Genomic DNA, 15,230 nt, shown 5'->3' on the forward strand with positions numbered 1-15,230 from the left:
TCATCTTTAATGGAAACTCCAGTTAAAAAGTCATAGACTCCAGCTTGTGTGTTTAGGCAGTTAAGTTCACATTAAAAAAATAAATAAAATAAAAAACGCCATCTATTCAAAATACTGTAACGACTTCACTTGGACTTAACTCACAAATGAATGAAAGTAATCATTCTGAACTCGAATGAACATCCGTCTTTTGTAGGCCGTGTTTGCTAATGTTGTATATACATACTACTACCGTTTATAGCATATGCTACTTGGTTACAAGTAGTGTTACAAGTGGTTTTACAGACGTGATACTCCCAAATTCTGATAGGACAGAAGTAGGAGCAATTTGGTATGATTATTATTACTTTATACTGCAGTCAAAACTTTCAGACACTTTGCGGTGAGGTAGAAAGAATCGGAAATTAAAAATAAAATGTCAAAAATAACAAATACATTTGCCAGTTTTTCACTCCAAGAAAAATAGGGCTCACCTACAATATACATACCAAATTTAATCGGGATTCGCCCGTGAATAACGTTGTAGTACGCAGATCAATTAATGTCAGTGTGCACAAGAACAACAACAACAACAACAACACGAGCGGCGACTGGACAGTAATGACCAAAATGCCTGTTTTTTTTGCTACAAAGTGGAGAAATGTGAGATTTAATTAGAGCAAAGTACTTCATTCCCACTGATAATTTTTCAATCTTAGTTGTTGTTAGCGAAACGTCCACTCGTAATTAATCTGATTTCAAAGAATTCAATGATACTTGTTGAAAATGTAGCATTCTTTTCATGAATCATTTCATTTAATAATGAATTGATGGCATTCATGCTGGCTTGGCTGTCATCGGGCGTGCACGAGCGCGTGCGCGTGCGCGCCTCGTCGGCGTGCTCTGCCTTAACGACGCCTCATGAATACGCAAATTCCGTTTTACTGTATCAGCACGAGCACTAAGTTTCCCTGGAAGTGACTTTGACAGCACAAGACGTCCAATTCATTGTGACTGAAGGGCAAATTAACATATTTCATGTTATTATTTTCAAAATTAAATTATTTGACAAGTATAAAATTGACCTCAGACACAAAAAACAGCATTTCAGAATCTTTATATTTTTTATTTTTGTTCAGAACATTTGAAAGGTAATTAAAATTCCACATAGTAAAATCATAAATAAATATAAAAAATGAACTCATTCAAATTAATGTTGAAATTTCAAGTGATGTTTTAAATGAGCCTCTTAATACAAGGTTGGGTGGCCATGACTGACGAATAAATGCGTCAAAGCGTATCGCTTCAGCGGAGCGTCGCGTGCGCGCGTTGATGCTTGAGAGGAGAGACGGAGAGAGAGAGAGAGAGAGAGAGAGAGAGAGAGAAAAAAAGGGAGAGAGAGAAAGGGGGGAGGGAGGGAGGCTGGGAAGGGGAGGGTCGGGATGCTAAAAGGCGCGCACGTTGATTTCTTGGCGCACGACTCCACAGCGCGAGGACCCGACATGGCACCGGAAAGAAGGGGCGAGCGCGCCGCGCACGTGTGGAATCCCGGACTCCGACCAGCGACCACCCCCCCGGCGCCGAGCGCCTCCGTGCCATCCGCGCCATCCGCTGGCGTCTTCCAAAAAGAGGCGCCCTAGAGTCCTTGCCATGTTGCGCCCCAAGCGAGACCCGGCGAGGCTGCTGGATGCCCAGCATCAGCATCAGCATCAACATCAGCATCAGCTTCAGCATCAGCATCAGTCGCCGCTGATGGCCGCCCAGCATCAGCATCCGCATCCGCAGCTGCCGCCGCAGCGGGAGCACGGGTCCCCGGTTTGGCCGCTGGGGGCCACGCAGGGGCCACGCGATGCCGCCACGCCGCCGTCTCCGCCCCCGCACCAGCAGGCGTTCCCGTGGGCGGTGACGGTCCTGGCCGGCGTGCTCATCACTACCATCGTGGTGGACGTGGTGGGGAACCTGCTGGTCATCCTTTCCGTCTTCAGAAACAGGAAACTCAGGAAAACAGGTACCACTTTACAAGCGTCTCAAAACTACAATAACCTAACTTCCTGACCGTCTTTTTTTTTAAAACTTTTGTAGGTTTTTTTTCCTCCAAATTACAATTATGACAATTTGATGGCTTTTCATTTAGATTGTCTTCTTTTGTTGTTACTTTACTTTTATTTTTAACACACTATTAATCAGGTGGTATTTTAATTTTTTTTGCTATTATTTGTATTTTTTTTACAACTTATGTAATATTTTTCTTACTACTTTGGCGAAAAGTTTTTACTGTCATCAGTTTTTTAATGCTGTTTTTTTTATTCAACTTTGATTTGTTTTACTATCATACCATAAAGTATGATTTTTTTTTCTTTTAGCAGTACACGCTTTTTTATTTTGGCAACTTTCTGAATGTGCCGTTTTTTTTTTTTTTTTTAAATCATAGAGATTTGTGCCTTTTACTTGTACTTTCATTCTTTAATTGTGATTTATTGTTCCCGATTGCCCTGAAAATCTTTTTAATTAAGTATAAATGAAGCCATCTCGCAATGAAATCTGACTTTGAATGGCCCCCCAAAAAAAGCAAATTTGCTCACAGATCACACACAATGAAATGAGGCAATGTCCCATCATTCTCAAGGATGTTGAGTTTGCGGTCATGTTTCGTTCGATGTGTGTTCTTCTTTGTGTGCGTGTCTTCAAATTGTGTGTCCATCCCTTGGAGCGTAATCGAAGAAAAGAACAATTGGACACGTTTGTGAACAAAAAGGCTCGAAAAGTGTCTGTTTGGTCACTTTGAAGTGTCTGAACGTCACCAGTGGATCTATTTTGTCCTTCCTGTGATTGACAGGCTGATACATTATCGTATGACAACGTGAGCGTCATATCTATTCATGACATCCAAAAAATGGGAATAATTGATAAAATGGATGTGATGGCACACAAATGATGACAATGACTTGATTCATATTGCAATTATTTCATTGATTGAAGGACGTTACATTGACTCAATTGTGTTTGGCCCGGTGTTGAGTGGTTAGCACACTTCACAGTTCTGGGGTCGAGTCCGCACCGCTCCGCACTGTGTACTCCGGTTTCCTAAACATATACTACATGCAAGGTTAGCTGGTTGAACACTTTAAATTGTGAGCGTTTAGAGAGAAACGTTATTTTGGGCCCAAAAAGTTGACTTCATTCCCGCCAATCAAATTGTTAATTGTGGCGAATCAACGTTCGTTCCCAGTCAAAACGGATTGGACGCCTAGAGCCGTCCATGCCACTGAAAGATGAGCATCCACAGCCGGTTGAAGGGAATTGAACATCTATCATCGTCAATAGCAGGCAAGGAGTTCACTTCCATTTTAGGGTACTCACATGGTAACTTTGCAAAATTTCCCATTGATATTGAGGGATTCTTCATGTTCCTTTGTCGGTTCCTGCAGATTTTGGGGCATTTCCATTGGTTTGGGATTATTTCAAAGGTCCCTTATTAACTCACTGTCTTCCATTGAAGGTGCCATTTTGTTGGCGAAGAGTCAAAGGGCACTGGATCCCACAACTCCCGAACCTCTGGTTTTGCGGCACCCCGCTGTAATTGCATGAATGAGCTCGGGGCCCTTCCGGCCCACCCATTTGAAGACCCCGTAGTAGTAACTCCATCATATGCCAGCGACTTCCTGTCACTCAGCCGTCACTCAAGCTCGCCATGGCGCTCCCGCATTCACTTAGCGATCAAGCTGTGCCCGCCGAGCCACCCACCCGGCCGCCTTCACTCTCCCAAAACCCCGCAAGGCCAGCCCTCCCCCTTCCTAGCAAGCCATTCATCACCTGACACCCCCCGCGAACCCCCCCTTCCGTCTTTTCCGCTCTGGTCTCAATTCATCTCCTGACATTCCATTTTTTTCCCGGGTCTCATTCCCAAGACGCATTCCCCTTCTCTGCTTTTGTCACCCTTGGCGGCGTTTGACTTTTTTTTTTCCAATTTCCCATCCCGTCTCCATTATTCCGCGTCCCGCCTCCCGAAATGGTCCGCCGGACCCCCATGGCGGGGGGCCATTGTATGCAAATGAGTCCCGAGCTGATCCCTCCTGACGTCGGGTGAAAGCGGATAGCGAAACGCGGGAGGACCGGGAGTCGGCGGATTGGTTTGCAAAGCACGGCAAAGGGGGAGGGGGGAGAGTTAGGGGGATGGATAAAGGCGCCGCGGGGACGGCGCTCCGGAACGTTCTGGGAAAACATCTGCTGCTTCTAGGAGATTAGGACATGGCGGAATTGGATGGAGGCAACGTAATGGAAGGCTTTACCCGGACATTGATCAGACGCCACCACCAGAGTTTTGGCAACTGATTAAATCTTGTTTTCTACTCTGGTTTGGCAGCAACGCCTTGACCTTAACTGGCGTCCTCAAACTTTCTTTGCAACAAAGGTTTCAGGAAACCTGGGATACGATATACGATGCAAGGCTCACACTGACGATGATTTCAATCCACGTTTGCGTGCTGGTGACGTCTGGTTCATTTGGACTTTTGGTGGAACTTAGACCTTGCAAAGCCTGTCCATGAGTTTGTAGGGAGGTGGTTTGGGAACTTAGCTCAAGCAGTAGAGCATCCACTCACCATGTGAAAGATAGTTGGTTTGAAACCAATGTCTTGCAACTTGTCACTTTTCAGGTCAAATGGAAATGTAGTAGGCCAGTCGATGCCAAGTAGGGAGGTGGATTGGTCACTTAGCTCAGGCAGTAGGTGTCCACTTACCATGTGAAAAGTAGTTGGTTTGAATCCTGCATCTTGCAACTTGTCACTTTTCAGGTCAAATGGAAATGTAGTAGGCCAGCCGGTGCCAAGTAAGGAGGTGTAATGGGCACTTAGCTCTAGCAGTAGAGCATCCACTCACCATGTGAAAGATAGTTGGTTCAAAACCAACGTCTTGCAACGAAAGGTAGTTGAATCGATACCTGTGTGAACCAAGTTCTGTCTTTTCAAGTCAAACAGAGAGATTACTAGATTTCTATTTGACCTGACATGTGAGAAGTTCCAAGATGTAGTGGTGTAGAGGTTCAGTTGCCTGACTGCCATATGGGCAGGTGTGGTTCGAATCCTGGTTGGGAATCATTTTTCCCTTAAATAGAAACAACCATGTGTAGTCAAGACTTTCCAATAATGACAAAGTAAAGTGTGGCCACTTCATGGCGCAGAGGTTTGTTCACCTGACTGCCGTGTGGGCAGCCAGGGTTCGAATCCCGCTGTCGTTTGACTGATCACTACACAATGTAGTTCAGTGTATGGATGAACCTTTTTTCATTAAAATAAAGACTTAGTCATTTTTTTCAGCAAAACAATGTTGTTCCGGTCAGCCTTCGGCTGACCGGAAGACAGTTGGGGGTTGGGGGTTCCTGGTGGTGTTCGACAGTCGGCCTGCGGCCGACTGCCGACACCATACAGTCGTTGGTTGCTGGATTCGAACCAACTACTTTTCACATGGCAACCGGACACTTACTGCTTGAGCTATGCCCACCCACCACCCTACTTGGCATTGACTGGCCTACTACATTTCCAATTCGCTTGAAAAGTGAGAAGTTGCAAGACATTGGTTTCGAACCAATGATCTTTCACATGGCAAGTGGGCACTTACTGCTTGAGCTAAGTGCCCAACTGACCTCCATGCTTGGCATCGACTGGCCTACTACATTTCCATTTGACCTGAAAAGTGACAAGTTGCAAGACATTGGTTTCGAACCAATGATCTTTCGCATGGTGGGTGGACACTCTGCTGCCTGAGCTAAATTCCCAATCCACCTCCTTACTTGGCATCGACTGGCCTACTACATTTCCATTTGACCTGAAAAGTGACAAGATGCAAGACATTGGTTTTGAACCAACGATATTTCGCATGGTGGGTGGACACTCTGCTGCCTGAGCTAAATTCCCAATCCACCTCCTTACTTGGCATCGACTGGCCTACTACATTTCCATTTGACCTGAAAAGTGACAAGTTGCAAGACATTGGTTTCGAACCAACGATCTTTCACATGGTGGGTGGACACTCTACTGCTTGAGCTAAGTGCCCAACTGACCTCCATGCTTGGCATCGACTGGCCTACTACATTTCCATTTGACCTGAAAAGTGACAAGTTGCAAGACATTGGTTTCGAACCAACGATCTTTCACATGGTGAGTGGATACTCTAGTGCTTGAGCTAAGTTCCCAATCCACCTCCTTACTTGGCATCGACTGGCCTACTACATTTCCAATTCGCTTGAAAAGTGAGAAGTTGCAAGACATTGGTTTTGAACCAACGATCTTTCACGTGGTGAGTGGATGCTCAACTGCTTGAGCTAAGTGCCCAACTGACCTCCATGCTTGGCATCGACTGGCCTACTACATTTCCATTTGACCTGAAAAGTGACAAGTTGCAAGACATTGGTTTCGAACCAACGATCTTTCACATGGTGAGTGGATACTCTAGTGCTTGAGCTAAGTTCCCAATCCACCTCCTTACTTGGCATCGACTGGCCTACTACATTTCCAATTCGCTTGAAAAGTGAGAAGTTGCAAGACATTGGTTTTGAACCAACGATCTTTCACGTGGTGAGTGGATGCTCAACTGCTTGAGCTAAGTGCCCAACTGACCTCCATGCTTGGCATCGACTGGCCTACTACATTTCCATTTAACCTGAAAAGTGACAAGTTGCAAGACATTGGTTTCGAACCAACAATCTTTCACATGGGGGGGTGGATGCTCTACTGCTTGAGCTAACTTCCCAATCCACCTCCCTACTTGGCATCGACTGGCCTACTACATTTCCATTTGACCTGAAAAGTGACAAGTTCCAAGACGTGGGTTTCAAACTAACTATCTTTCACATGGTGAGTAGATGCTCTACTGCTTGAGCTAAGTTCCAACCCAGCTACTTACTTGGCATCGACTGGCCTACTACATTTCCAATTCACTTGAAAAGTGACAACTTGCAAGACATTGGTTTTCGAACTAACTACTTTTCACATGGTAAGCGGACACTTACTGCTTGAGCTATGCTCCCAACCCAGCAATTTACTTGGCATCGACTGGACTACTATATTTCCAATTGACCTGAAAAATCAGAAGTTGCTAGATTCAAACCAACTACTTTTCACATGTCAAGCTGACACTTACTGCTTGAGCTATGTTCCCAACCCTCCATCTTACTTGGCAGTGCCAAGTATATTAAATGGGGTGTATATTAAATATAATTTAATAATTTGGTGGTAATTTAATTACCATTTAGTATATTAAATGGGGGGACATTAAATTATATTTAATATAGTATATTATTAGTATATTAAATATAATTTAATATACCCCCCATTTAAATTATATATAAATTAAATTTAATATACCCTCCCATTTAATATACTAAATGGGGGGTTATTAAATTATATTTAATATACTAATAATATACTTTATTAAATATAATATAAGTAGGGAGGTGGATTGGGAACTTAGCTCAAGCAGTAGAGCATCCACTCACCATGTGAAAGATCGTTGGTTCAAAACCATTGTCTTGCAACTTCTCACTTTTCAAGCGAATTGGAAATGTAGTAGGCCAGTCGATGCCAAGTAAGGAGGTGGATTGGGAACTTAGCTCAAGCAGTAGAGTATCCACTCACCATGTGAAAGATCGTTGGTTCGAAACCAATGTCTTGCAGCTTGTCACTTTCAGGTCAAATGTAAATGTAGTAGGCCAGCCGATGCCAAGTAGGGAGGTGGATTGGGAAATTAGCTCAAGCAATAGAGTATCCACTCACCATGTGAAAGATCGTTGGTTCGAAACCAATGTCTTGCAACTTGTCACTTTTCAGGTCAAATGGAAATGTAGTAGGCCAGTCGATGCCAAGCATGGAGGTCAGTTGGGCACTTAGCTCAAGCAGTAAGTGCCCACTTGCCAAGTGAAAGATCGTTGGTTCGAAACCATTGTCTTGCAACTTCTCACTTTTCAAGCGAATTGGAAATGTAGTAGGCCAGTCAATGCCAAGTAGGGTGGTGGGTGGGAGTAGCTCAAGCAGTAAGTGTCCGGTTGCCATGTGAAAAGTAGTTGGTTCGAATCCAGCAACCAACGACTGTATGGTGTTTATTGAGGTAATGAAAAGGATAGATATAAGTTCCAATCATGTCATTTCAGAAGTCACTGTGGTCCAGTGGCAAAGACAAACGGTCAGAACTTCTGGTGAACTCAAGTTCAAATCAGGAGTGAGTTCAATTCCACTCTTTGCAATTTTCAAATTGTTTATTGAGGTAATGAAAAGGATAGATATAACTTCCAATCATATTATTCCAGAAGTCACTGTGGTCCAGTGGCAAAGACAATGGGTCAGAACTTCTGGTGAACTCAAGTTCAAATCAGGAGTGAGTTCAATTCCACTCTTTGCAATTCTCAAATTGTTTATTGAGGTAATGAAAAGGATAGATATAAGTTCCAATCAGATCATTTCAGAAGTCACTGTGGTCCAGTGGCAAAGACAATGGGTCAGAACTTTAAGTGGACTCAAGTTCAAATCAGGAGTGAGTTCAATTCCACTCTTTGCAATTCTCAAATTTTTTATTGAGGTAATGAAAAGGATAGATATAACTTCCAATCAGATCATTTCAGAAGTCACTGTGGTCCAGTGGCAAAGACAATGGGTCAGAACTTCAAGTGGACTCAAGTTCAAATCAGGAGTGAGTTCAATTCCACTCTTTGCAATTCTCAAATTGTTTATTGAGGTAATGAAAAGGATAGATATAACTTCCAATCAGATCATTTCAGAAGTCACTGTGGTCCAGTGGCAAAGACAATGGGTCAGAACTTCAAGTGGACTCAAGTTCAAATCAGGAGTGAGTTCAATTCCACTCTTTGCAATTCTCAAATTGTTTATTGAGGTAATGAAAAGGATAGATATAAGTTCCAATCAAATAATTTCAGAAGTCACTGTGGTCCAGTGGCAAAGACAATGGGTCAGAACTTCAGGTGGACTCAAGTTCAAATCAGGAGTGAGTTCAATTCCACTCTTTGCAATTCTCAAATTGTTTATTGAGGTAATGAAAAGGATAGATATAACTTCCAATCACATTATTTCAGAAGTCACTGTGGTCCAGTGGCAAAGACAATGGGTCAGAACTTCAAGTGGACTGAAGTTCAAATCAGGAGTGAGTTCAATTCCACTCTTTGCAATTCTCAAATTGTTTGTTAAGGTAATGAAAAGGATAGATATAAGTTCCAATCACATCATTTCAGAAGTCACTGTGGTCCAGTGGCAAAGACAATGGGTCAGAACTTCAGTTGGACTCAAGTTCAAATCAGGAGTGAGTTCAATTCCACTCTTTGCAATTCTCAAATTGTTTATTGAAAGTAATGAAAAGGATAGATATAACTTCCAATCACATCATTTCAGAAGTCACTGTGGTCCAGTGGCAAAGACAATGGGTCAGAACTTCAAGTGGACTCAAGTTCAAATCAGGAGTGAGTTCAATTCCACTCTTTGCAATTCTCAAATTGTTTATTGAGGTAATGAAAAGGATAGATATAACTTCCAATCACATCATTTCAGAAGTCACTGTGGTCCAGTGGCAAAGACAATGGGTCAGAACTTCAAGTGGACTCAAGTTCAAATCAGGAGTGAGTTCAATTCCACTCTTTGCAATTCTCAAATTGTTTATTGAGGTAATGAAAAGGATAGATATAAGTGCCAATCACATCATTTCAGAAGTCACTGTGGTCCAGTGGCAAAGACAATGGGTCAGAACTTCAGGTGGACTCAAGTTCAAATCAGGAGTGAGTTCAATTCCACTCTTTGCAATTCTCAAATTGTTTATTTAGGTAATGAAAAGGATTAATATAACTTCCAATCATGTATAGGCGGGCCGCCTTGTGGTGTAGTGGGTAAGTCACCTGCCTGCGACATGGGTGTCGAGGGTTCACGTCCCGGTGTCGCCAGTCAACGACTGTATGGTGTCGGCAGTCGGCCGAAGGCCGACTGTCGAACACCACCAGGAACCCCAACCCCCAACTGTCTTCCGGTCAGCCGAAGGCTGACCGGAACAACATTGTTTTGCTGAAAAAAATGACTAAGTCTTTATTTTAATGAAAAAAGGTTCATCCATATACTGAACTACATAGTGTAGTGATCAGTCAAACGACAGCGGGATTCGAACCCTGGCTGCCCACACGGCAGTCAGGTGAACAAACCTCTACGCCATGAAGTGGCCACACTTTACCTTGTCATTATTGGAAAGTCTTGACTAGACATGGTTGTTTCTATTTAGTAAAAAGGATTCCCAACCAGGATTCGAAGAACACCTGGGTTGGAAACTTAGCTCAAGCAGTAGAGCATCCACTCACCATGTGAAAGATAGTTAGTTCAAAACCAATGTCTTGCAACTTGTCACTTTTCAGGTCAAATGGAAATGTAGTAGGCCAGTCAATGCCAAGTAGTGAGGTGGATTGGGAACTTAGCTCAAGCAGTAGAGCATCCACTCAACATGTGAAAGATAGTTGGTTCAAAACCAATGTCTTGCAACTTGTCACTTTTCAGGTCAAATGGAAATGTAGTAGGCCAGTCGATTCCAAGTAGGGAGGTGGATTGGGAACTTAGCTCAAGCAGTAGAGTATGCACTCACCATGTGCAAGATAGTTGGTTCAAAACCAATGTCTTACAACTTGTCACTTTTCAGGTCAAATGGAAATGTAGTAGGCCAGTCGATGCCAAGTAGGGAGGTGGATTGGGAACTTAGCTCAAGCAGTAGAGTATGCACTCACCATGTGCAAGATAGTTGGTTCAAAACCAATGTCTACAACTCTACTATTTGAGCTAAGAACTTAGCCACCTCCTTACAACTGTAAAGAGGGAACTTGTGTCAATAGGCAAATGAAGTCACGTTAAATGTTTCCGTCTTTCTTCAGGCAACGCATTCGTGGTGAGCCTGGCTTTGGCCGACCTGCTGGTGGCCGTGTACCCGTACCCGCTGGTGCTGTCGGCCATCTTCCACGACGGCTGGATCGCCGGATATCTTCACTGCCAGGTCAGAGGACCCAACCTCAAAACACAACACCTTGTTTGACGTTTTTCCGTAGCTTCGTAAGTTTTCCTAACGTACCTCACCTCTGTCCGTCGGTCCGTCCGTCCTTCCGTCGCCCCCCCCCCGCCAGGCGAGCGGCTTCCTGATGGGCCTGAGCGTGATCGGCTCCATCTTCAATATCACGGGCATCGCCATCAACCGCTACTGCTACATCTGCCACAGCCTGCGCTACGACCGCCTCTTCTCCGGCGCCAACACGATGGGCTACGTGGCGCTGGTGTGGGCCCTCACCGTCCTGGCCATCGTGCCCAACTGGTTCGTGGAGTCGCTGCAGTACGACCCCCGCGTCTACTCCTGCACCTTCGTCCAGTCGGTCAGCTCGGCGTACACCATCGCCGTGGTGGTGGTCCACTTCGTGCTGCCCATCTCCATCGTCAGCTACTGCTACCTGCGCATCTGGACTCTGGTCATCCAAGTGCGGCGCCGCGTCAAGCCCGACTCGCGGCCCAAGCTCAAGCCGCACGACCTGCGCAACTTCCTCACCATGTTCGTGGTTTTCGTGCTCTTCGCCGTCTGCTGGGCGCCCATCAACCTCATCGGCCTGGCGGTGGCGCTGGACCCCCGGCTGGGGCACGCCATCCCCGAGTGGCTCTTCACCGCCAGCTACTTTATGGCCTACTTTAACAGCTGCCTCAACGCCGTCGTCTACGGCGCGCTCAACCACAACTTCAGGAAGGAGTACAAGCGCATCGTGCTCATCGTCTTCAAGTTCCACTGCTGAGGGGGCGAAGAACACAAAAAAAATAGGGAATCCGTGCTTATTTACCTGGAAATGGGTTTTTGGCTTGGTTTCTTCCCGCCGGATGAAAAAACAAAACAAAAAAGATGTTTACAACTTGGCGGGATCTTATTGTGGTGCTTTTTGAGAAGTTCACATCATCATCCGGTCTCATTAGGAACCTGTCCAGCATCTGTCTTTTTTTGCAATCTTCTGTGACACGGTGCTGCATTCAAGGGCACTAGGAACACACACACACACACAATTATACTACATAAATGGTTGTACTACTAATTGACAATAAATTGAGACAGACATTAAATTACTGACAAGCTTCACTTAATACATCCTCTGTTTAAGATGCTGCATTCAATGAAAGTGGGAAACTTAGGTTGTTTTAGTGGACAGGTGTCAAAGTGGCGGGCCGTGGGCCAAATTTGGCCCACTGCATCATTTTGTGTGGCCCAAGAACGTAAATAATGAGTGCCGACTTTTGGTTCTATGAGCAAATTCAAAATCAAAAATTGTATAAGATTTGTAATCATTTGAATGTCCAAAAATGATCTATAAATATCATCGGAAAAGCTGTCATTTCATTAATCGATTGATTTTGGCAGCCTCGTTGGAAGACATAACGGTCCTCTAGATGAAATAGAAACTACGCCGTGGGCCACGACGAAAAATGAGAAATTAAATCCTTAAGGCATTCACTACATTACATTACATCTGATGTTATGTCAAAGGAAATAACTTTTTAAAAAATCTGGCTTAATTTTACTACATTATATTGACACTCAAATCACACTCTGTTCCCACTTCCATTTTGTCATTGAAAAAAATACATATACTGTTGTGACTGACTCATCACAATACATTAAACACACACACACACACTTTACATAAGAGCATGGTGACCACATCACTGTGTTAGTACATAAATAGCGGCGGAGGCGTGCTTATCGTTGGCTTTGATTCTGTAAGTGACGGTGTACGTGCATTTGTGTACATTAAAAAAATGTGTTTGTGGGTAGTTTGGTTCCCCGCAAGTAAAAAAAAAAAAGTCAGAATGAGTTAGGCTACACCTCTCCTATAGTATTTCCACCAAATGGAACAAGTTGACAAAGACGGTTCTGGCGTCCAAAGAAAACCCTTCGCAAACAGGGTACTACTTTCCACAGAGAAAAGAAACTTTCTTTTGTTCTGATCAGCGGTTGGATTAGTAAAGTGCAAGTAGCAAGAAGTGACATTTTGTTTAAAGTAAACTTGGCTTTGGGGCAAAAAAGAAGACTCTGCTAAAAGGAAGATCAGCATTAGAGTGGCTGAAAAAGTTTTCTGTGTTTACATCATTCCAACCCAAAAGAAAAAAATAAAGTTTCAGGAAAATCCTCATGGGTTTAAAATGCAATGAGATGTTGAAAATATAGGAAAGGTTTGTTTGTATATATGATTGTGGGATGTTAATCCTGTCATGCACGAATTATATAGAATTTATTTTGAACCCTTACAGAGCTCTCATTTAACTCATTGGCTGCCATTAATGGTGCTAGATGCCCAATCACATTTAGAGTTATTTACGGCCGCAAATAAAGTGTATTTCAGTTTTGATCCATTTGATGAATTTATATATTCATAATTATAAAAATACAATGATTGACTATTTTTAAATGACCAAAAATAGTCACTTTAGCCAGTAAAGGGTTAAAGGTTGTAGTTGTCAACTTTAACTGTCCCTTAAAGGGTTAAAATGGATATTTGGCAAATGCTAGTAAGTTTGATGCCTCGTTTTTGCCTGTTAAAAAGTTGTTGTGAAATTGATTTTTCAATGCCAGCCTTTCAAGTTGGAATAAATTTGGGCAATGGCAGTTTATAAATTAAGGGCTACAAGCGACAAAATAATCCAGCGGTATGAAGAATTTATTTTATCACATTGGATTATTATTTTTATACGTGAAATTCCACATTGATTTCAATATTTTGTCATGCTTTTACTGTTAAAGTGACTATCTACATTTAGCGTTAAAGCGTAGAAGTTCAACAGAATGTAAGCTCCTGTTGTGGGCCAATAAAAACTTGGCAGTCGGCCACAGTTGGGCCACACCCCCTATTTTGGATACACCCGTATCTTTAATGTGGAAAAGAATTTATTGTGTATATTATAAATTTCCAAATGATACATCGCTACAAGCTTATTTTTTTAATATTTTAGTACGTACTTCTGCACTTTTCTCTTAGCATCTGGCTAATGCTAACACGATGATTTGCTTCTGCCGCCTGGTTCATTCACAATAGGCAACAGAAAAATGTTTGGCACAACATGGAGGCAAGATAGTTGTCAAATGAGTCAGCGGACGCCTGCAAATGACCTGGCTAGCATCCGGCGTCTCGTTAAAATGCCTCAGAAGAAGAAGAAGAATGGGAATGGGAATGTTTGCTATTAGAAGCACTGGCCTGGTGAATGCGGGGAGTTTCACGTGACCTTTTTTGCACATTGCCATGGAGAATGTTTTATCACGTTGCTAAAAAAAAGATGCTGATGGAACCGAGCTAATAAAGAGTTCACTGTGATAACAAAGACGCCTGTGTCCTATTTGAGAAAAATACATAGCGGACGTCAATATGCTTTGGTGGCCTTAAAAAGAAAAGAAAAAAAAACTTCCACAAACTACACAGCTGGTGACAAAAGAAAACATTTCCGATTATTATCAAAAACCCGTCTTAAAATGGCCAAAATATTCAAGTCAACTTGCACATTTGAAGTCACAAAATCAGAAAGTAAATTCATGTAATTACAGTAATCCCTCGATTATCGCATCTTCACTTATCGCGAATTCACTACTTCACGATTTTTTTTCCGCTATTATTTATTTATATATATATTTTAAGTTCATGAAAATGTGAAAATCCACGCTGAAACTCACAAGTGGAAGCCACTTTTGCTACTAGGACTAACACTAAAAAAATAAAGTTAAGATTTTTCAATGATCGCGGCCATGTTTGGTTTATATTAACCGCGACATTCGAGGGATTACTGTACGACAAAGAGAAAAAGGAAAACATGAGAAAACAGAGAAGAGAGGTTAATTTCTGTACTTTAGTACCCCATTAACAGCCTCTTCTTTGTCCATTGAATTAGCCAACAGCAGTGAAGATGGCACTTTTACAGCTGTGGAAGAGGAACATGCTTCACTTTAACGCCTTCTAGTCGATATATTGAGAGCGAGAGTGTGTGTGTATGTGTGTGTGTGTGTGTGTATGGCGCATCACCACACAAATCTTTAATGTCACATTTAATGGTGCTGCTGATTCATATTCATTCTAACGCTTTTTTTGATGTCCAACACAATGTAAGCTTACGAAGCTAATTGCCGCGAAGCACTTTCATGTGTTTTACATGACACTGACTTCAAAAAAATATATTTAAAAAATGTAAAAATCACTCACCGTGTGTTACGTCTCA

At 42.9% G+C, this 15,230-nt stretch overlaps 1 protein-coding gene across 1 annotated transcript; it reads left to right on the forward strand.

Annotated features, from left to right (window-relative positions):
• The first annotated feature begins 1,583 nt into the window (after window positions 1-1,583).
• mtnr1al (melatonin receptor type 1A like) lies at window positions 1,584-12,661 on the forward strand. The gene is made up of 3 exons (XM_077609399.1): window positions 1,584-1,987; window positions 10,880-10,998; window positions 11,126-12,661. The coding sequence occupies exons 1-3, from the start codon at window positions 1,630-1,632 to the stop codon at window positions 11,774-11,776; spliced, it is 1,128 nt and encodes a 375-aa protein (XP_077465525.1). The 5' UTR covers window positions 1,584-1,629; the 3' UTR covers window positions 11,777-12,661.
• Window positions 12,662-15,230: the final 2,569 nt, after the last annotated feature.

This window comes from Stigmatopora argus, chromosome 9, assembly GCF_051989625.1.
Source record: "Stigmatopora argus isolate UIUO_Sarg chromosome 9, RoL_Sarg_1.0, whole genome shotgun sequence".
In the NCBI taxonomy this organism is placed as follows: domain Eukaryota; kingdom Metazoa; phylum Chordata; class Actinopteri; order Syngnathiformes; family Syngnathidae; genus Stigmatopora; species Stigmatopora argus.

Excerpts from the sequence above, each read along its gene's own strand:
- mtnr1al (XM_077609399.1), top strand. The coding sequence starts at position 1,630 with ATGTTGCGCCCCAAGCGAGACCCGGCGAGGCTGCTGGATGCCCAGCAT. Across the intron at positions 1,988-10,879 it reads CAGGAAACTCAGGAAAACAG|GCAACGCATTCGTGGTGAGC; the intron begins GTACCACTTTAC and ends GTCTTTCTTCAG. Across the intron at positions 10,999-11,125 it reads CCGGATATCTTCACTGCCAG|GCGAGCGGCTTCCTGATGGG; the intron begins GTCAGAGGACCC and ends CCCCCCCGCCAG.